General features: G+C 40.1%; 2 protein-coding genes and 2 long non-coding RNA genes across 4 annotated transcripts in view; 2 read left to right on the top strand and 2 right to left on the bottom strand.

Annotated features, from left to right (window-relative positions):
* Window positions 1-550: 550 nt before the first annotated feature.
* On the bottom strand, window positions 551-5033 carry LOC138948577 (uncharacterized). Its single transcript, XR_011450017.1, has 3 exons — window positions 4464-5033; window positions 3625-3717; window positions 551-2821 (listed from the first exon to the last, which is right to left on the bottom strand). It is a non-coding gene; the product is annotated as an uncharacterized lncRNA (long non-coding RNA).
* A 210-nt stretch (window positions 5034-5243) lies between these two features.
* On the top strand, window positions 5244-9439 carry LOC138948592 (uncharacterized). The gene is made up of 4 exons (XR_011450030.1): window positions 5244-5318; window positions 5732-5866; window positions 6149-6305; window positions 6845-9439. It is a non-coding gene; the product is annotated as an uncharacterized lncRNA (long non-coding RNA).
* A 3084-nt stretch (window positions 9440-12523) lies between these two features.
* LOC138948567 (uncharacterized) lies at window positions 12524-16796 on the bottom strand. Its single transcript, XM_070320127.1, has 2 exons — window positions 16758-16796; window positions 12524-12952 (listed from the first exon to the last, which is right to left on the bottom strand). The coding sequence occupies exons 1-2, from the start codon at window positions 16794-16796 to the stop codon at window positions 12524-12526; spliced, it is 468 nt and encodes a 155-aa protein (XP_070176228.1).
* A 1062-nt stretch (window positions 16797-17858) lies between these two features.
* Window positions 17859-20818, top strand: part of LOC138948574 (uncharacterized) — a 37982-nt gene continuing 35022 nt past the window's right edge. Inside the window, exon 1 of the mRNA XM_070320132.1 lies at window positions 17859-18388. Within this exon, the coding sequence (XP_070176233.1) occupies window positions 18166-18388 (223 nt within the window). The 5' untranslated portion in view covers window positions 17859-18165. The remainder of the gene's footprint in view (window positions 18389-20818) is intronic.

The raw sequence follows: 20818 nt of genomic DNA, 5'->3' as shown, positions 1-20818 counted from the left end.
AACCATTTTTAAACGTTAATTTAACGTTTGCCTGAAAACCAATATAAAACGGTTTGCATTGAAACGTTAAAATAACGTTAAATAAACGTTGACACATAACCTTTCAATATCAAACCATTTTTAAACGTTAATCTAACGTTTGCCTGAAAACCAATATAAAACGGTTTGCATTGAAACGTTAAACTAACGTTAAATAAACGTTGGCACATGACCGTTCAAAATCAAACCAATTTCAAACGTTAATTTAACGTTTGCCCGAAGACAATTAAAAAACGGTTTTCACTGAAACGTTAAAAAAACGTTAAATAAACGTTGACACATAACCGTTCAAAATCAAAGCAAAAGCAAAAACAAAAAAACAAAAAAAATGTTATTGTTGTGGTGGTAACATTGACACAAGCAACAACAACAACAAAAAATAAAAAAAATAAAAAAAATAAACATTTTAAGCACAAAAAAATTGTTAAAAATAAAAAAAAATAAAAATACCATAATGTAACGTTAAATTAACGTTAGTTTTATGTTTTATGGCTAACGTTTAATTCACGTTTTAGGGCTAACCTTAAATTAACGTTAGATTTAGGTTAGTTTGCTCATCAAGATAAACGTTAAATTAACGTTAACATTTAACGTTAATTTAACGTTAATTTAACCAAATAATATAACGTTAAATCAACGTTAAATTAACGTTAATTTAACCTTTACCGCTAATGTCGATTTGACCAAAATAAAAGTACAATACAACGGCTGTTTGAACGTATTTTTCACGTTGAGTGGTAACATTTAAAAGAACCCCCCCAAAAACATAATCAAACGAATCATAAGGAAAATAATTGTACATGTATTTAATTTTTTTTTTTTTTGCTTTTTAAATTTTTTTCTTATTTGAAGATGCAATTTCCCATAGTCTTTTGTCTGCTGTTGTTGTAGTGTTATATGTAGCTAAAACCATGTTAACAAAAGACAAGCAAACACCAACATGTAAAGTCAAATCAAAGTTTGAAAAAGGTTTTTGGTGAGAACGGTTAACTTTGCAGCTAACGCTAATTACACATTAACATGCTTCCATTTGAAACTTCGAGGTCTTCATCGGGGATTGACGCCCGACAAAAGCTAATTGAAGCCCGACGGAACGAAGCGACGGAGGGCTTCAATTAGACTTTGGGAGGGCGTCAATCCACGATGAAGACCTCGAAGTTTCAAATGGAAGCATGTTAATGTTATTCACTTATTGTAATTCAATCTGACGACGATCTATTTCCTGCTTTCATGCGATGGTAAACAGACAGAATTGGTTCTGTTCTGTTCACACACTACTTTCAGTCCACCTACCTGCCAGGGTCAAGTCCCAAGAAATATGTCTCTGTATTCCTATCGTATCACTCTGCTCCTGTTTTGTTTTCTTTCACACACATTTTCCCTTCATTTTTGACGGGTTTCTGGACAGCAAACTCTAAAACAAATTCTTTTCATCACAAAAGCGATCTTTGGAATTGACTGACGTAGTCCGGAAGAATTCATGCATCAACTTACGTCACATATTCGACGTCATCACTTCGCATACCTTATGGTCTCGGTATTTCGTTGGCCTTCATATTTCCTACTTGTAAAATGACCCTCAAAGCTAACAGAGACTAGTTGAGGCTGTATCAATGCGCCTCGCCAGCAGGTTGTTAATGGATTTTTTAGCGAGTGGTTATCGACAATTAATGACCGGTAATTTTTAATGAGTTGGGGCATTCTGACCAATCACAGGATCTGTTTTATTAAAACGCAAACTTGATTGAATTACAATTTATCTTGTTGTATTACTTAATCCGGAGAGCATGCAGGCTGTTGATTTGTTTTTTTTATCTCTGTCTCATTGGAAAGATGGTACTGGCCAGGTCTCATATTTTGAGCAAAACAGTGTACATGCTAACATAAAACAAAACAAAAGACAAATAAATAAAACCATTAGAAACATACTTTGAGAATATTTTCTAAACATTTATTCATCATTCCCTGATATTTCCACAATATAAAAAATAAAAAATAAAACCATGATAAAAATGTCAAAAGTTGAATCAGTTCTTAAGTTTCTAGAAGTGAGTTTGGATATATACCACACTTTTGGGTTGTGTACCTAGAAATTTACCAATTATATTCCATCTTTTGGGTTTAAAAAAGCCTTCGCAGATATATTATAATACATCCAAAATGATGCCAGAAGAGACAAGGAAATATGAGGTTATTTGCAACACCACCAGCAGAGGAAGAAGTCGCTCATTTTGCAGCAGCAGATAAAAAGAATTGTTGAATTTGAAGCAGGAGCAGACACAGAAGTTGTTGAATGTGTAGTATCTGCAGCAGACAAAGAAGTTGTTGAATTTACAGCAGACGATATATTTGTTAAATCTGCAGCAGCACACAAAGAAGCCATTCACTTTGTAGCAGCTCCAGACAACAAGAATTGCTGAATTTTAAGCAGGAGCAGACACAGAAGTTGTTGAGTTTGCAACAGGAGCAGCAGCAGACAAAAAAGTTGTTGAATTTTCAGCAGACGATATACTTGTTAAATCTGCAGCAGCAAACAAAGAAATCATTCGCTTTGCAGCAGCACCAGTCAACAAGAATTGTTGAATTTTAAGCAGGAGCAGACACAGAAGTTGTTGAGTTTGCAGCAGCAGCAGCAGACAAAGAAGTTGTTGAATTTGCAGCAGACGATATACTTGTTAAATCTGCGGCAGTAGCCATGGAAAAAGTTGTTGATACAACCAGTGCAGACGATGACATGTCTGCAATAGGCGACTTTGAAGATCTGCTCCACATGCTATGACACCTGCAAAGACAAAGAATACAACAATCTTAAAAAACAAAGAATTTAGTGTTATTTGAGAACTTCAGTGTAAACACTATAAGTATGTCTTCTTTGTTGGTGTTCTTTGTTTAACATAGAACTGAAGGTAAATAAGTCCCATCTCCCCCCTTCCCCCGTCGCGATATAACCTTGAATGGTTGAAAACGACGTTAAACACCAAATAAAGAAAGAAAGAAAGAAAGGTAAATAAGGTTTAAATTGTCTTTGCATTATGCCAATATTGTTGAATTTACGTCTGTGAATTTGCTAACTTTGATAGCATCATTCTGTGTTTGAATGAAATGCTCTAAGTCAATGCTGCCTGGCAACAGCCCTACCAACCCGTCCATCCCCATCCCCAACCCACCCACACACAGAACACATTCCAAAAAAATTTCCCCAGACTAATACAATAGAATGTCAGTTGGACCTTGACTAAAAATATGTATAGGTGAAGATACATGTACCAGCTACAACAAATTGTTCTGTCAGAAGACCTCCTACATGTCGAAATGATGTGATGGTCGACCAGCCAAGGATTAGAACAATGCGTCATATAATATAAGCATGTATCAATGACCCTAGGCTGAGGCCTGACAATAACACTGCCTTCTCTCATATGATTTTCTGTTATATAATAATATGACTGCTGAAACATTCATCAAGCTTTAAACAAGGATTTTACCTGCAAACACACACACACACACACACACACACACACACACACACACACACACACACACACACACACACACACACACACACACACACACACACACACTTACTTGGCCTCAACAGCCAGAATGTCGGGGTTGTACCTTGTAGTTTACATCCCGGTGAATGCTTTCTGTTCCATCCTCATGGTAATTCCTCCCACCCTGCAATGAAAGCATTGATGTGTGAATTGCATTAATTACTATAGTCTAAACACACTCAAATCTTTACTTGTTAATAAAGACAGAGAGATAGAGAGTGGTAATGGGTGAGGGGGGGGGGGGGGGAGGGAGAGAGCAGTTGTCAATCAAACTTTGTTTTAAGTGTCTTTGAATAGATCATTTTCGAAAATAACTCCCCATGCCTCTCCTGAGATCTCTTATTTACTGTACAGTAATGCATTTGACCTGAAGCCGTAAGATTGAACAGTAAGTGCCCTGGGTGCACATGTGTGGAAAGTATCAGATTGAGAGAGAGAAAGTTTCAGATTGAGAGAGAGAGAGAGAGAGAGAGAGAGAGAGAAACAGACAGACAGAGACCCAACACGATCCAGTCGTCAACGGTCAACGAATTCAGAGGAAAACTGCCAACCGCTGACTAAAACACCAAGTGCTCTCCCCAAATTACGCCAACGTATATTCCCAAGCTTGGGACCTGTTGGCGTAACTTATCAAGATCAAGATCAAGATCAAGAGACAGAAAGACACAGAGAGAGACTGAATCTGAGAAAGAAAGGAAAGAAAGAGACAGAAGGCAGGAAAGAAAGAGAGAGAAATCCACCTTTCCAATCGTTATGCATCATTATTGCTTTGATATTTGTGACTCGTATGAAAAATAAGTCAACAAATTGAACAATCACAAATGACAATGCCAACCGATCGTGAACTATGTCTCTACAGTTCAACATTACCTGAAAGTTCCATTTCCCATTCGCCTCAGCGTCACAAGATCTGTATTGTGTAGTCCTGATATATGCTGAAGTGTAGCATGTTATCTTATACATGTATCAGCAGTCACACTGGCTTTGAAGTTGCTAGCGTGTTAAAAACTGTTGCAACTTGCAGAAACTTTTTCACAGTGAAAAGTTTGAGACTGAGAGTAATGTCCCTTGGCGATCAAGGGAGGTCACTCAGAATGTTCGTTCCTAGTTATCGAAGCCGAAGGCCATAACGGCAATGCGTTGGGAAGATTGAAAACTGGCAAGTTGCAAGCAGTTGCAAGAGCACTATGTGATATACACCAACAGAAACAAACCAGACTGGACAGTCAAATACTAAGACCGAAGGCGCAAGACATAACTGGACTGGTTTCAAGAGTTTTACAAACTTTGAGTGAGTATTGCCGATGGAACTTGGAAGATAGATTTGCTAATTATTGAGACTTTCAAGATCAGTTGATGTATTTTTTCTCTCTTGGAATACATGAGACTAAAAAGTGTGTTTGTTTCTTAGGTGTGTGTGTGTGTGTGTGTGTGTGTGTGTGTGTGTGTGTGTGTGTGTGTGTGTGTGTGTGTGTGTGTTTGCTGTTTTTCTTTATTGTTGTTGTTGCCTGAAATGGTGTTTTTAACTAAGAATCCAGTTTTATGATTCTGTTGTGCATAATAAATAGCTTTTATTCTTTCAGATTTATACCACAAAAAAACCTGTCTGAACTGGTCAAAAGAAAAGTGAGCTGATTGATGGCATGGTCGTTCATCGCATTTGGATGGGGAAAAGCAAAACCAGTTTCCATTCTTCAACAAGCTGAAGATTTGCATTGGAAAACAGTAAGTGGGTTTTTTAAATGAGTTTTCAATGTAACTGAAAGAACGATTTGTTGTATAATTATTACAATCAGTTGTGTAATGCTTGCAAAACACACACACACACATGTACACACGCATCCCCCACCCCACCCCACCCTTTTCCACACACACACACACACACACACACACACACACACACACACACACACACACACACACACACACACACACACAAACAAACTCCAATTTGAACTGTTCCTGTTTCAGTGGTGGACCTTTCTGGTGACCTGTAAAACTGTCTGTTGGAACATATTACTAGGGAAAATAATCTATCATTGTGCTTTTGTAAATTTGTTGGTTAAATCAGAATTACTTACAATTCTGTTTCCAGTCCTTTGTGCAAATTCGTATTAATTGGACATTATTTCTTTCAGATGAAAAAATCCTCTCTACAATCGGAGAGGGGGGTGGCAATGGGAGGGGGCCACAGTCTGAAGGATGACTGTACCAAAGCATGCAGTTGGAAGGGGACAACCCATCAAGGTTTACAATTATCTGCTTTGAAAACAGTGAGTACAATTTGCTACATGTATAATTATTGTTGTCAGTTGTTTATTGCTTGCAACAGACCCCCCCCCCCCCACACACACACACACTCATAATTATATACTTTCAAATATCAACCGTTTCTGTTTCAGTGATGGACTGGTATGATGAACTTTTCTGTCTTTAGTAACATTTAGAAAAACATGTTGTCATTCTGTGCTTGTTTGTTTTTGTTTTTGTGATAACTAAGAATCCTTGTTCTCATTCCTGTGCACATGTATTTATATTGACTTTTATTCGCTCAGATAACAAACAAGTCTGCAATTGGTGGGACGGTGTCTGGACTGGTGGGAAGAATGATGAGTTCATTGATGACAGATGATTGTACCAAAGTCATTCAATCAGAAGGGGGAAAACATCGAAGTTTCCATTGTCTGTGCTGAAAGTTCACACTGTTGACCAGTAAGTGAATTGTTTAACTCAGTGTCGTCTTTTTTTTTCCTGTGGTGCGTAATTTCAATATCAGTTGTGTAATGTTTGCAACACACACACACACACACACACACACACACACACACACACACACACACACACACACACACACACACACACACACACACACACACACACACACACACACACACACACACACACACACACACTCTCTCTCTCTCTTTCTCTCTGTTTCTTTCTCTGTTGTTACAAATTGGGCTGAGACTTTTGATTTTGCATATGTGGACTTGCGCCTGTGTATGTGTGTGCGCCTGTGTGTCTGTGTGTGTGTGTGCCTGTGTGTATGTGTGTATACATGGGTATGTTTCTTAGTACATGTACTGTATACATGTGTTTGTTACTGCTAATGTGTGTGTATGTGTGCTGTGTGTGTGTATGTGTGTTTGTAAGTGTATATTTGTGTTAGTGTGTGTGTGTGTGTGTGTGTGTGTGATTTAGTTTGTAATCCCAGCCATTGACTAAGAACCATTTTTCCTTCTCTATCCCAGGTTGGTATCCTGCATAAGATTATGACAACTTCAAAGTCATGGAGCTGGGCCTGGCCACATAGTTCAAGCAGAAGTTGAACTCACTCATCATTACCATCATCATATTCTGTGAGGTGGACTTCACCTACGACCAGAAGTTTGACCAGCGTCAAAGAGTGAGTGCAGGCAGCTGCTAGTGCTACAGGACATCATTGCGCGCCATCTCACTAACAAGATTCAACACCTTTGCTGACCCACAGCTTCTGAATGCTGTGTTTGTAAAGCAGCCCGGCATCAAGCCTTATTTACATGGGTGCCATCATTCAGGACTAACACCAACAGTTCATAAACAAATATTCACTGTGCACACACATGTTTGGCAAAGTGGAGCAGAAGTCTTGCTGCTTGTTAATTTTTATTCATCGATGATTGTTTTTCATCTAGCTACTCCACAAAATATGTTAATATCTTTTGTGATAGCAAGAATCTTAATGAAATGAAGCAGAGCGCTATTTTAAGATCTGAGAAACAAAGGGACGTAATTGCTCTGCCATATGACATGTGCAACAAGAGTAAGTGAGATTATGTGGAAGCAATTTTCTTGGCACCTGTAATAATAACACGCTTAGGAATGAACAAGAGACTTTACATGCTTGTCGCACTTGTATGCATTAATAGCGCTTACATCCCTTTGTTTCTCATATTTTGTGCTACTGACTTGTTTGTATACAGTTAATACTGATTGTGCAAATACTTTGTATTGTTTTCATCTCTGATTTTGTCATTAACAGTGATCGCTGTCGATAATGAGTTTGCACAGCCCTATGGTATTTACCTTGATGAATCCATACCAACACATTGTGATTGAAATTTTTAATTGCTGATCCTGTTATCGCCTTCAGATGATTTTTTTTTTTATCAAGTTCAGACTATAATTAGTCAATGTAGCAATGCTTCAATGAGACCCCCCGCGGGTTAGGGGGAGTCCCATATTGGTTGGGACGTGAAAGAATTTACCCGATGCTCCCCAGCCTGTCGTAAGAGGCGACTAACGGTTCTGTTTCTCCTTTTACCCTTGTTAAGTGTTTCTTGTATAGAATATAGTCAATGTTTGTAAAGATTTTAGACAAGCAGTATGTAAGAAATGTTAAGTCCTTTGTACTGGAAACTTGCATTCTCCCAGTAAGGTAATATATTGTACTACGTTGCAAGCCCCTGGAGCAAATTTTTGATTAGTGCTTTTGTGAACAAGAAACAATCAACAAGTGGCTCTATCCCATCTTCCCCCTTTCCCCGTCGCGATATAACCTTGAATGGTTGAAAACGATGTTAAACACCAAATAAAGAAAGAAAGAATGCTTCAATGAGATTAAGTCCACACATAATTTTTGTTTTCCCGATTGATAATACTATGCTGTGGTATTTTACCGAGACTGAAAAATGTGTTGTAATATTTTTTAGTTCACATTTTCATGTTTTAGCAATTGAAGGAATTTAGTATGCATTGTTCAACATTTTAAAAGTGTTACTGTTATCAAATTAGATACTGTCAGGCTTTTACACACCGTACAAACACCCTTCCATTTGAACGCTCACCAAACGGGAACATCCTAGGTGCCCTACGTAAAGAGCGAGCAATTTTTAAAGAATGAATTTTGCAGATTGTCTCACTTTTTGGACCCATCCTGAACTCAGGTAAAAAATGAGTTACTTCCCTTCGGGTCTCATTCTATCGATGTAAACTGGCGATAGCCGTGGATCGATGATTATCAGAATGTTTTTGGACCGTGGTGCGTTTTTGCGCTGGACCTAACTTTTAAAATCTAAATAATAAATTGACAGCTTGTTACACAAACATTCTTCAATCATAAAAGAATTCTTTTTTCATCAAGACAAGATCAGTACAATTCGAAGTTGTGAAAGTTTGAAAAAAGAAAAGCCCGGAAGCAGGGTCACGCAAGGGTCATAGCAGACGACGGTTTATGCATATCGCCGTTCCTCTCAACAGTCAAAAGCCATCGCTAGAGTTCTTGTGAACCACAGCCGTTTGTTTCGTGCATAAAAACGTGCTATTGTAGATAAGCTCACATCGAGTCGCATTCAAATGACTAACTGACGACTACATTGTGAAAAAGGGAAACTGGATCACACGGGTTCACGATGGCTCAGGGGTGAGATAAACCACGCCAAAAAAACACGCCAAAAAAAATTCTTTTAAAATTGTTCGCTCTTTACGGAGGGCACCTAGGATGTTCTCAATCGGTGAGTGTTTAAATGAAAGGGTGTTTGTACTGTGTGTAAAAGCCTGACCGTATCTGTGATGGTTTACGGTAGGCTTACTGTGCCTTTAAAGACCTCAACAATTTAAATTTTAAATAAAATTTGTGATCTTGAATTTTCTGTGCATTAATTCAAATTTGTATTTGCAAATGTTATTTTAATGTTTTCAGGAGAACGTAAATTTAACGTTTGCATGTGAACGTTAATTTAACGTTGGCATGTGAACGTTAATTTAACGTTTGCATGAAAACGTTTGATTATGGTTTTGTTTTGATTAATTTTATGTTTGCATGCAAACGTTAAAAAAACGTTAAATAAACGTTAATCTAACGGTTATATTATGGTTTTGTTTTGGTTTGTTTTTAGTTATTTTTACGTTAGAGATTAACGTAAAATTAACGTTAATTTTACGTTATTTTATGGTTAGTTTTTGGTAAAACTAACGTTAAATTAACGTAAAATGTTAACGTTACATTAACGTTAACCAGATGAGCAAAGTAACGTTAATGTAACGTTAACTTTTTACGTTAATTTAACGTTTACCGCGAACGTTAATTTAACGTTAATTTAACGTTAGCATGCTATCTGGGAAGGAAGATCATGGGATATTTGCACAGGTCAACGGTGATTTTGTTTTTAGACATGGTCTCTGTTCAACATGACGAGCGAAAGAAGCTTTGATTTTTTTTTTACCGTTTATTCGGAAAAAACACTCTGCATCAGTACAGACAACTAGACTGATTTCAATGTCTTGTTGGCTCACGTAAGAGTAGCCTATGCGATCGTAACTTTGTCTGTCTGTCTGTGCGTGCGTGCGTGTGTGTGTGTGTGTGTGCGTGTGTGCGTGCGTGTGTATGTCTGTGGTAGAAACTTTAACATTTCGTCATTTGAAGACGTCACATTATGGCGTAAGTGGGTTAGACGTCACGCGAAGGAATTACTGCAAGTCTCGGTCATTGTTATTTTGAGCGGGCCGAGACTAGTTGGCAGTCGTGTCCCTGTAAGTATGCTACATGCAGACAGATCCAGATCTAGTGTCTCGCTTTCTTGCACAGTCGTCACCTATGCTTACTGTGTGTGTGTGTGTGTGTGTGTGTGTGTGTGTGTGTGTGTGTGTGTGTGTGTGTGTGTGTGTGTGTGTGTGTGTGTGCGTGTGTGTGTGACAGAGTGATTGAGTTTGTGCTACTGTTTGTCTATTTCTTACGTTAGCCTTGAAGGCTTCGCCTCTTGTTTTGCGTTTGTATTATTTCCTTGATGATAACAGTGATGTACATTGCTTTTGGATTGGTCTGTGTGTGTGTGTGTGTGTGTGTGTGTGTGTGTGTGTGTGTGTGTGTGTGTGTGTGTCTGTGTCTGTCTGTGTCTGTCTGTGTGTAAGTGTGTGTGTTTGTGTGTGTGTGTTTGTGTGTACACGTGTGAGGGTATGTCTGTGTGTGTGTGTGTGTCTGTGTGTGTGTGTGTATGTGTGTGTGTGTGTGAGAGAGTGTGTATGTGTGTACGTGCGTATACGCGTGTACGCGTGTGTGTCTATGTCTGTGTGTGGCTGTGTGTGTGTGTGATTAAGCGTGTGCGTATGTTGCGTATGTTGTGTGTGTGTGTGTGTGTGAGTGTGTGTGAGTGTGTGTGTGTGTGTGTGAGTGTGTGTGTGAGTTTTTTGTGTGCATCAATGGTGTGTTCCTTGTCTCTATATACATTTCGCCAAAACATAATGACGACAACTTTTGCATCTAATTCAAGTATTGACTTGACTATCTAGATTTATTTTACATAGATCAGGTTTACCGCCGCTTTAATAAGGCAAAAAAAAAAATTGTCTGTTTATGGTAACCCGACGGACCCTATCGATTTGGCGCCGACCCAAAAACTTTTTTTTGATTTCAAAAAAAAGAAGAAAAAAAAAGAGGTAAAAATGCTAAAAAGAGACATTTGGCGTTTCTTTCTCTCCCTTTCTCTCTGTTTTATTTATACGTTAGTTTTGAAACATGTATTCATCAAATATAAGAAGTGAATGTTCAGCCAACATAGCATTTACAACAACAACAAAAAAACAAAAACAAAAACCTACCTACCGACCCTACTTTTTTTGGTCATGTTACCCTAAACAGACAATTTTTTTTTTGGCCTAATGGTATACCATCAACATAGACTGGGGCAAAAACAGAAGAGACCAATTAGAAACATGACAACCAAGTAACTAAATCGAAAAACAAACGAATTCTGGATTTTGGACTGCAAAATCGAACCAAGGGACTGCAACATCTCTCCTATTTGTATCGTCCTAAGTCAATCACTGAATGTTCCAGCTGATTACAGCGAGTTCTATCGTTTTTGAATGTAAACAAAAGTCCATTTCATTAGACATTACGCCAAACGCTTTATCCAGTCTGACGTAGCTTCATTGTCTATTATATGACGGCTTTCCATTGCATAATCGTAAATGTACTTGAACTACATATATGAAGGTCATTGTTATCAATAAAAATGAATTCTCGCAATTTGTGTGTGTGTGTGTGTGTGTTTGTGTGTGTGTGTGTGTGTGTGTGTGTATGTGTGTGTTTGTGTGTGTCTGTATCTGTGTGTGTTTGTGTGTGCGTGTGTGTCTGTGTGTCTGTGTGTGTGTGTGTGTGCGTGTGTGTGTGTGTCTGTATCTGTATCTGTGTCTGTGTGTGGGTGAGAGAGAGGGAGAGAAAGAGAAGAACAAAAGATAGAGAGATAGATAACGATGGTGAGAGAGAGAGATAAGAAAAGAGAGAGAGGGAGAGCGAGAGAGACAGACAGTGAGACAGACATACAGACAGAGATAGACACAGAGTAAGACAGACAGACAAACAGAGAGACAGACGGAGAGAGAAAGAGAGAGATTAGCCTACCAATTTGACGTTTAAACTTGGCGGGGATGTAGCTCAGTCGGTAGCGCGCTGGATTTGTATCCAGTTGGCCGCTGTCAGCGTGAGTTCGTCCCCACGTTCGGCGAGAGATTTATTTCTCAGAGTCAACTTTGTGTGCAGACTCTCTTCGGTGTCTGAACACCCCCGTGTGTACACGCAAGCACAAGACCAAGTGCGCACGAAAAAGATCCTGTAATCCATGTCAGAGTTCGGTGGGTTATAGAAACACGAAAATACCCAGCATGCTTCCTCCGAAAACGGCGTATGGCTGCCTAAATGGCGTGGTAAAAAACGGTCATACACGTAAAATTCCACTCGTGCAAAAAACACGAGTGTACGTGGGAGTTTCAGCCCACGAACGCAGAAGAAGAAGAAGAAGAAGAAGAAGAAGAAGAAGACGACGACGTTTAAACCGGTAACACTCGTGTGTTACTATTGTTCTCTTCGGCTTTAGCCTCAGAAGTCTGTTTTAGCAAAGCGTTTTCTTTCCCCTGAGCCACAAGCACCGCGGCGAACAGCAAGGCGACACATTTTAGCGACATCTTGAATGATTTTGCTCTGCAAAAATGCAGTTGTTACACTTACACGGTGCAGGAGACCAAAAAAAAGCTCTGAGGTGGTATTGTTCCAGCTGAGCTCTGAGGTGGTATTTTTCCAGCTGAGCTCTGAGGTGGTATTTTTCCAGCTGAGCTCTGAGGTGGTATTTTTCCAACTGAGCTCTGAGGTGGTCCCGGTATTTTTCCAGCTGAGCTCTGAGGTGGTATTTTTCCAGCTGAGCTCTGAGGTGGTATTTTTCCAGCTGAGCTCTGAGGCGGTATTTTTCCAGCTGAGCTCTGAGGTGGTATTGTGCCAGCTGAGCTCTGAGGTGGTATTGTTCCAGCTGAGCTCTGAGGTGGTATTTTTCCAGCTGAGCTCTGAGGTGGTATTGTTCCAGCTGAGCTCTGAGGTGGTATTGTTCCAGCTGAGCTCCGTGGGAGCAAGTTTACACAGTTGTCGAAGATTGCTCGCAACGGTAGCCACATGTATACACCTGGGGGGATTGTTAGGGTTCTGACTGCATTTTCAAGTGAGGTCCATTTTTGATTCCCTCTTTTGACTCATCTTTTTCTGATCATCCACTTCTACGCATATTCTAGGGTTGTTAGGGTTCTGACCGCATTGTCAGGTGGGGGATATGTGTGTGTGTGTGGGGGGTTGGGGGGTGGGGGTATACACACGTGTCGGTGTCCACATAGTTACTGTGTTCCAACACACCATTTTCCTTTCATCATTCCACATCATCAAAAGCTGATATTTAGACATCACTTACTATTTATCAACTATAAACAGTAATCTTATCCCTAACACAGGAATAACCTTTTGTGTACTGTGATCAATGTCATCTTCATATACAAAGACAGAAAGACAGTTGGGCGCGTAACGTTCGTTTACTCTCCGGTAGACCCTCCTCCGACCATCATGTCGCTGGAGCAGGAAGTAGGACTCGTCGCTGAACCACACGTGTCTCCAGTGATTCCGGACGGTCCAGCGAAGGTGCTGGTTGCCCCACTGCACTCGGTTCTGGCGATGGCGGCGGGTGAGGACAGCTCCTCTGTGAGGTCTGCGAGCTCTCAAACCAGCTTCATGCAGGCGGTTCCGCACGGTCTGGTCCGATAATCGGTGTGGCCCGGGGAGAGCCTGGACAGAAGATGAGGCCGACAGGAAACGATTCCGGAGGTGGCGGAGCCGTATGAAGCGGTCGTGAGCAGCAGTTGTCACCCTTGGTCTTCCCGCTCGTGGCAAGTCAGCAACGGAGCCAGTGGCTTGAAACCTGACCCACAGTCTACTGATGGTGCTCTGGGACACGTGGAAGTGCCTGGCGATTGCACTTTGACTTTGGCCTGCTTGTAAACGACCCAATGCAATTTGGCGGTCTTCTCTGCTCAATCGGGCCATCTTTCGTCGCTGAATTGTCGTCTGATTTCTTTGTGGCGAACAATCCGCTTTTATGGGTTTTGGAAGACATGGTGAGAGCTCAATATTCCCCGAGTTTCACGAGATTACACTGAAGCATGACGAGTGGTCATGCCAAATGAGCAATTTTGACATTGTAGCCACTGATAACGCATGCGTCACGTGCAGAGCTCACTTGTGGCAATGGACGAAAGGTTGACGACCAGATAAACATTTTCTGCAGTTTGGTGGATATCCTTGTAGCCATATAACTAAATCAACCAAATATTACAAGCTATGCGTTTCTTTTTTTGAACAGATATACATAAATACAAGTTTACAAATATACATTGGCCCGTGTAAACAATAAACATACATTTAACATACATTTATATGGGTAAAGGTTTGCGAACAGGTAAGGGGTGTAAGAGAGAGAGAGAGAGAGAGAGAGAGAGAGAGAGAGAGAGAGAGAGAGAGAGAGAGAGAGAGAGAGATGGTGGTGGTCTAGGTAATTGTTATTGAGTACAGGTTCAATTAAAACAAAACGGGCTTGTGGACATATAAGGCTTTTAAACTGGACATGTGTAATAGGAGACCAAATAAAACCCAACAACAAACAAAACAGGGTCAATCAAAAATGATCCTTGTACTTGTTCCAATCAGCATTAAATTGTTGAATATTGCCACTAATGAAGGAGTTATATCTTTCTATTGTAAATAGTTGCTGTACATTTTTCTTAAAAATACCAATGTGTGGCAGCATGTCTTTCAGTCTTGCGGTATACAAATAATATTTTGCAAGCAGCAAGAACAAATCAGAAACCCGGTGTAAAAGGAAAAGTTGTCCGCTGGGAAAAAGAGTCCTACGGACTTTCGTTCCTAGCTCCCGTTCCTAGGAACGATAGTCTATCCTTGGCACAAAGGGTCAAAAATCCAAAAAATAAGCCCTTAAAAAAATAAAGCCTTATTTTTGAAAATATGCCCATATTTTGAAAATATGCCAATATTTTTGAAAATAAGCCCTTATTTCTAAAATAAGGCCTTATTTTCTAAAATAAGCCCTTAAATATTTACAGCCATAAGGAAATAAGGGCATAATGAAATAAGGCCTGATTTCTGTTAAGGCCTTACTAAAATAAGGCCTTATTTCTGTTATGACCTTAAAAAAATAAGGGCATAAAAAATAAGGGCATAACAAACTAAGCCCTTAAAAAAAATATGCCCTTATTTTTCTGCGCATACGGACATTCGAAAGCGATCAAGATGTTACACTGATATAAATGAAACAGTCATTACCTTGAGCGCGCATACACCTCATCGGAAACCCCAATTCTCTCGCAATTTTCAAATTCAGCACAAATTCTTCTCAAAAGTTCATCACGATCACTGAACCCATTCGCCATGTATGTTATGAGATCTCTGCGCATGTGCGGCGCAGCCGACTTCTATTCAGCTTCATGATTGGTCAAAAAAATAAGGCCTTATTTTTTTTTAGCCCTTATTTTTTTATGCCCATATTTTGTTATGCCCTTTGTTATGCCCTTTTTTATGCCCTTATTTGTATTAAAGCCTTACATAAATAAGGCCTTATTTCTCGTGAGGCCTTATTTCTAAATAAGGACTTATTTTTTATGCACATATTGTGTTAAGGGCTTAAAGATTTAAGGCCTTAATCATGGAAAATAAGGCCTTATTTTAGAAATAAGGGCTTATTTTCAAAAAATATGGGCATATTTTCAAAAATATATTCACGAAATCTTGAAATCAAAGTTATCGGAACGACAACAGTGCTTATCGGTAGGGATAGGCACCTCTAACTTTATCGTAGGACAGTGCCCACGATAGGCGCTATCGGTTCTTCGTGAATTCCACGACAGGGGTTATCGGAAGTTTTCTGTTTCTCGTACCGACAAAACCACTGTCGGATCCTTCCTGAATATGGGCCCAGGCGATAAAGTCATGTTGTATTTTTGACGGTTGTTGATCAGAAGAAGTGAAAACATACACCACGATTCTACCTGTGTTTTACGGTAAAAAGAAGATGAACACAAAGCCTTCTAATTGACTGATTAGGAATAAAGACAAAAAACAGATTGGAACTGTGTATATAATTATACGAGGATCAACTAAAAAGTACCGAGCCCGACTAAGTAGGAGTTGACTTACGAGACTAGAACAAGTTTACGTTTCAACATGGTCCCTCCGGACCTCCACACACTTGTTCCAACTGTGTCTCTGAGCCTTAGTGACGGTGCTGCAGAAGCTTGTGTATTGCAACCGTAGTAAGTCGATCCGTAAGGGCAGTCTTGACGTCATTGTCCGTTTCGTAGTGCTCATCCCTGAGGTACTTCTTCATATTTGTGCAAGCTTGGGAACGACAGTTACGGTACACATGTACTTTTGCGCATCCGTTTGAACTCGTGAACTTGTGGTACCTCTGTGCTATCGAGGACTCAAACCTGTACTATCGGCGGAAGAGCCGATTCTTAAAAATGTGCATAGGTAAAATGATCGCTTTTCGGTACCCGACACCCCTCTGAGTTCAATTTGGTTTAACCTTGTGACGTAGGCACGCGGGATGTTATGGGTTGGGGTATTCACTTTTCGCTGGGGCTTCAAACAGAACAGACGTATCCAGTGAGCGGTCACGTGGCAGGTTTGCTACGAACAGAAAAGGAACCGTGATGTGATTTTTCTGAGACGGGTATGTTATTCATATGCCAGGGGTCGACACTAACTTATTTGGCCTGGGGCCACACTGGCCCCAGAGATAAAAATTGCTGGCGCGGAAAACAAAAATCTGGGGCCCACTCTTATTCATGCTAAGTATATACCTTCAGAATCCCCACTTTTTCCAAGTGGTTCTCCGCCATAAGATCTGCACGGGCGGCAATGCATTGTCTGTTTTTCTTCCTCGTACTGAAGCCAGGGAAATTCTTTCTACCATTTGACATTGAAATTACGACAGCGCTTCGCGCTTTTGGCTGCATCGGTCTCCTTTTTTCGTTTCTCTCCACCCTGTTCTTCATCTTCATTTCCATGTCTTTTTACACCAGGGATGTGTCGCCACATTTTGCGTTTGGCATTTGAAGGCGATACTTATCTCTCACACTAAAGAGCGCAATCTGGGAGTTATTTCCCTTGCGGCATTGTCCTTCGACGATTTCAATGGTTTTTTTTTTCTTGACTGCGGCATTGATCGTAACGCAAATTTCAGTGACGACTTTGACTGGCGATTTTTAGTGATTGGCTCTGGCATTAGAATTTTCGGTTTGTCATTGTTGGAATTTATCCTGGGGCGGAGTGGGCCCCAAGCTTCGGCAATATTTGGGGCGGAACACAAAACTCTGGGGCGTTCCGCCCCCCGCCCCCGCTAGTTTCGAACCCTGTATGCTATTTTTATATAATTTGAGGACGAAACAAGCAGATGGTTAACGATATCCAAGCCGCATTCATGATTTGTTGCCATGGAAACCAAGGACTTTCGGGCAGCGACGTTGTCTTAACGGAGAAAAAAAACCATCCCTTTGCGGAGCATTCCTCGGTGTTTAGCCTTGATATGCTATCTTAGTTGTCTCAGAAGTATGAAATAGTATTCATCGGCTACCGTCTCATCTTTCGGAACTAAGTCAAACAGGAAAAAAATACCCTCTGCGTCCAAAAATACTGATGCCATCGCCAAGTGAGAATAAGTATGTGTGCCGGTAGCAGATACGAATTCTGGTGAGTGGGGACGAAATACCGCTCATGGAAAATCGTGAGATAATTGGGGGCGAGATGGGAGAGGGCGAGATGGGAGGCGGCGAGATGGGACCGGCGAAATGTGAGGGGGCAAGATGGGAGGAGAGAATCGGGACCGGGAAGTGGAGCGTGGAAGGGGGACAAAGCGGGGAAATCAGAGAGCGGAATGGCTCAGTAGGTCACGGTTTATCTGTGGCCAGTGTGTGCCAACCGGTTTTGCAATTCCTATGGGGTCATCTTAGAATAGCAAGGGTGCGGTCCTAGTGAGGCGGAACGAGGAAGGTAATTCCGAAGCCAGCAAGTGAACAACTGACGCATACTCAGTTGTGTATTGCACAATTCGTTTTGGGCGAGTGTAAGTGTACGTTGTATCTGCAAAGGGTTGAAGACTGAGAAGTGAAACTTCAGAACTTGTCTCACAGGGATATCGATTCGGAAGAGTTTTTTCTCATCACCATTGCGGGGTTTTGTCCATATTGAAACAGTCAGTTTGATCTCAACATGTCTGTGTTCTCCAGTCGCACTTCAGGCTACAAAGCGGGAGTGATGCTCTTCTTTTTCTCCGCCATTGCTTTTTTCGTGGGCTACGCCACTCCCTTTTGGTTCTATTATTCTGTATCGTCGTCTTACAGAACATACGAAGGGCTTTGGATGGTGTGTGAATCGGCGACAAGTTATGGTGCCTCCAGCACTAGTTGTGTCACGTACCCTTTGGATGTTCTCCGTAAGTTTTTCTTGTCTGACTGTCTTTCTGGCAGATTTTCTGTCTGTATGTCTGTCTCTCTCTGTATCCCTGCCTCTGTCTGTCTATCTGTCTCTGTCTGTCTATCTGTCTCTGTCTGTCTGTCTGTCTCTGTCTCTCTCTCTCTCTCTCTCTTTCTCTCTATCTATCTCTCTCTCTCTCTCTCTGTCTGTTTGTCTGTCTGTCTGTCTGTCTGTCTGTCTGTCTGTCTGTCTGTCTGTCTCTCTCCCTCTCTCTCTCTCTCAGTCTCTCTCTCTCTCTCTCTCTCTCGTGTTAATGTACAAGGCACTCCATGGGCTAGCACCACCATACTTGAATGCATTCATAACCGAGGCTCCTGAGAGATACGGATCAGATAAATATCTACTACCAAGGACCCGTGTAGATCTATATAAAACTAGTTTTGCCTTTGCTGGGCCGTCAAGATGGAACTCTCTTCCTTCGAATGTTAAAACTAGCAAATCTGTAAATATTTTTAAATCTTCTTTAAAAAAAACATCTAAACTGTTCTCTGTAAGTACACACCCGCGGTGACATAATCATGTGAATCTTACAGTTCTGTCTAATGTATACTATATTAATATTACTATATAATTATATTCACGTCATATTACATATTCATAGCATATAGTATTCATATTGTTTTACTTCGTATATTATATTTTGTGTTTCGTGTGGCCGTGGTGCTTATGCTTATTTACTGTACATTTACATGTTATGCCTATATGAATTCATTATATTATGTTGTTTATATGCGTGCGGATGTGTTAGTGTGAATGTAAAGGGCACGTTGTAAGATTAGGCCCTTGGCTTAAAATGTTTACCCTTTATGTCAATAAAATGTTCTAAGTCTAAGTCTAAGTCTCTCTCGCTCTCTCTCTCTCTCTCTCTCTCTCTCTCTCTCTCTCTCTCTCTCTCTCTCTCTCTCTCTCTCTCTCTCTCTCTCTCTCTCTCTCTTTCTCTCTCTCTATTTAATGAGCGGTTTTATTATAACATGCTGCAGACACATTTTCCAACGGCACTTACATATACATATTTAAGATTAATTTGAAAGAAGTGTTGTACATCATGAAGGTTATGTCCAGCAAAGGTCAAATATAAAATGTGTAAAACATGTTGAGAGAAAACAAAACTTCTGAAAAAACGATAAACAATAATATTTGTCTCCTATTAAACCCATTTAGTCAAAGGACCATAGCAAGCAAAACAAGTCGCGTAAGGCGAAATTACTACATTTAGTCAAGCTATCGAACTCACGGGATGAAACTGAACGCACCAAGACAGTACAGCTTCGTCAATCCCCGCGTGCAGGAAATCGCTCACCTCCCACGTGCAAAACGTAGTGATATTGACACGCCAGATTAGCGCGGTAGCGTATTGTGCTAAGCAGGAAAGCACGCTTTTCTGCATTCTTGTTAACTTGCTGAGCTTGTTTTGAATACAACCTATCATATATATATATATTGCTATTTCATATGTTACGTGGATTTCCATTGGTCAATTGGGCAAAACTGAGCTCAGTGCAAAAGTGATATCGACGACATTTCCGTCGATATCAGTTTTGATATCGACGACCTCTTTATTGCTTCCCCACTTCAAAAACAAAAACACCTACATTTAAAAACAAACAAATATATATGAAAATGTAATTATCCAAGAATTTAGTTGAGCAAGTGACTAAAGACTTTTTGAAAGAAAAGACATTTTGAAATACTGAAAAGTACAAGAAAAGAGTGAACAAAAAGAAATAATAATCAGAGGGAGGGATATGGAACAGCCAAAGCTGAGACAAATACTTTTGTAATTTCTTTACAGTAGATACAAAATGTCCAAAGAATTAGCAATATATCTAACATTGACTGACTGTGTGATGATATCTTCTGCTATTGGTCTGTTTCGACAGTGATATCAAAATCTCGACCTCCGGTCTCGATTTTGATATCACTGTCTCAACAGACCATAGCAGAAGATATCATCACACAGTCAGTCAATATTGGGTAATGTTTTTTTGAATCAAGAAATGGTAAAGAATGAGATGAAATCATTGTTGGATCGATTTCTTAAATTTTAATCGTAGTACTAATTAACCTATTTTCGTTAACTGCGATCCCATTTTTAGAGTAAACATGACATATGTATATATTTTTTTTATTCAGAATTTGATGAAGAAAACGATGCAATCAATTTTAAATTTGTTTGCGATTTTAATGACAACTTTAATGAGCAAACTAATTAACTAATTTTGAAGCTTTCGAGCTGCAATGCAATTCCATAGTCCGGGCTTCATCAAAGATTGTTTGACCAAAATTCAACCAATTTGGTTGAAAAATGAGGGCGTGACAGTGCCGCCTCAACTTTCACGATAATCCGGATATGACGTTATCAAAGACATTTATAAAAATAAAAAAAAGT

Source organism: Littorina saxatilis, linkage group LG15, assembly GCF_037325665.1.
Source record: "Littorina saxatilis isolate snail1 linkage group LG15, US_GU_Lsax_2.0, whole genome shotgun sequence".
NCBI lineage: Eukaryota > Metazoa > Mollusca > Gastropoda > Littorinimorpha > Littorinidae > Littorina > Littorina saxatilis.
The sequence above is the reverse complement of the archived record's forward strand: the minus strand, read 5'-3'. Positions and strand labels throughout refer to the sequence as shown.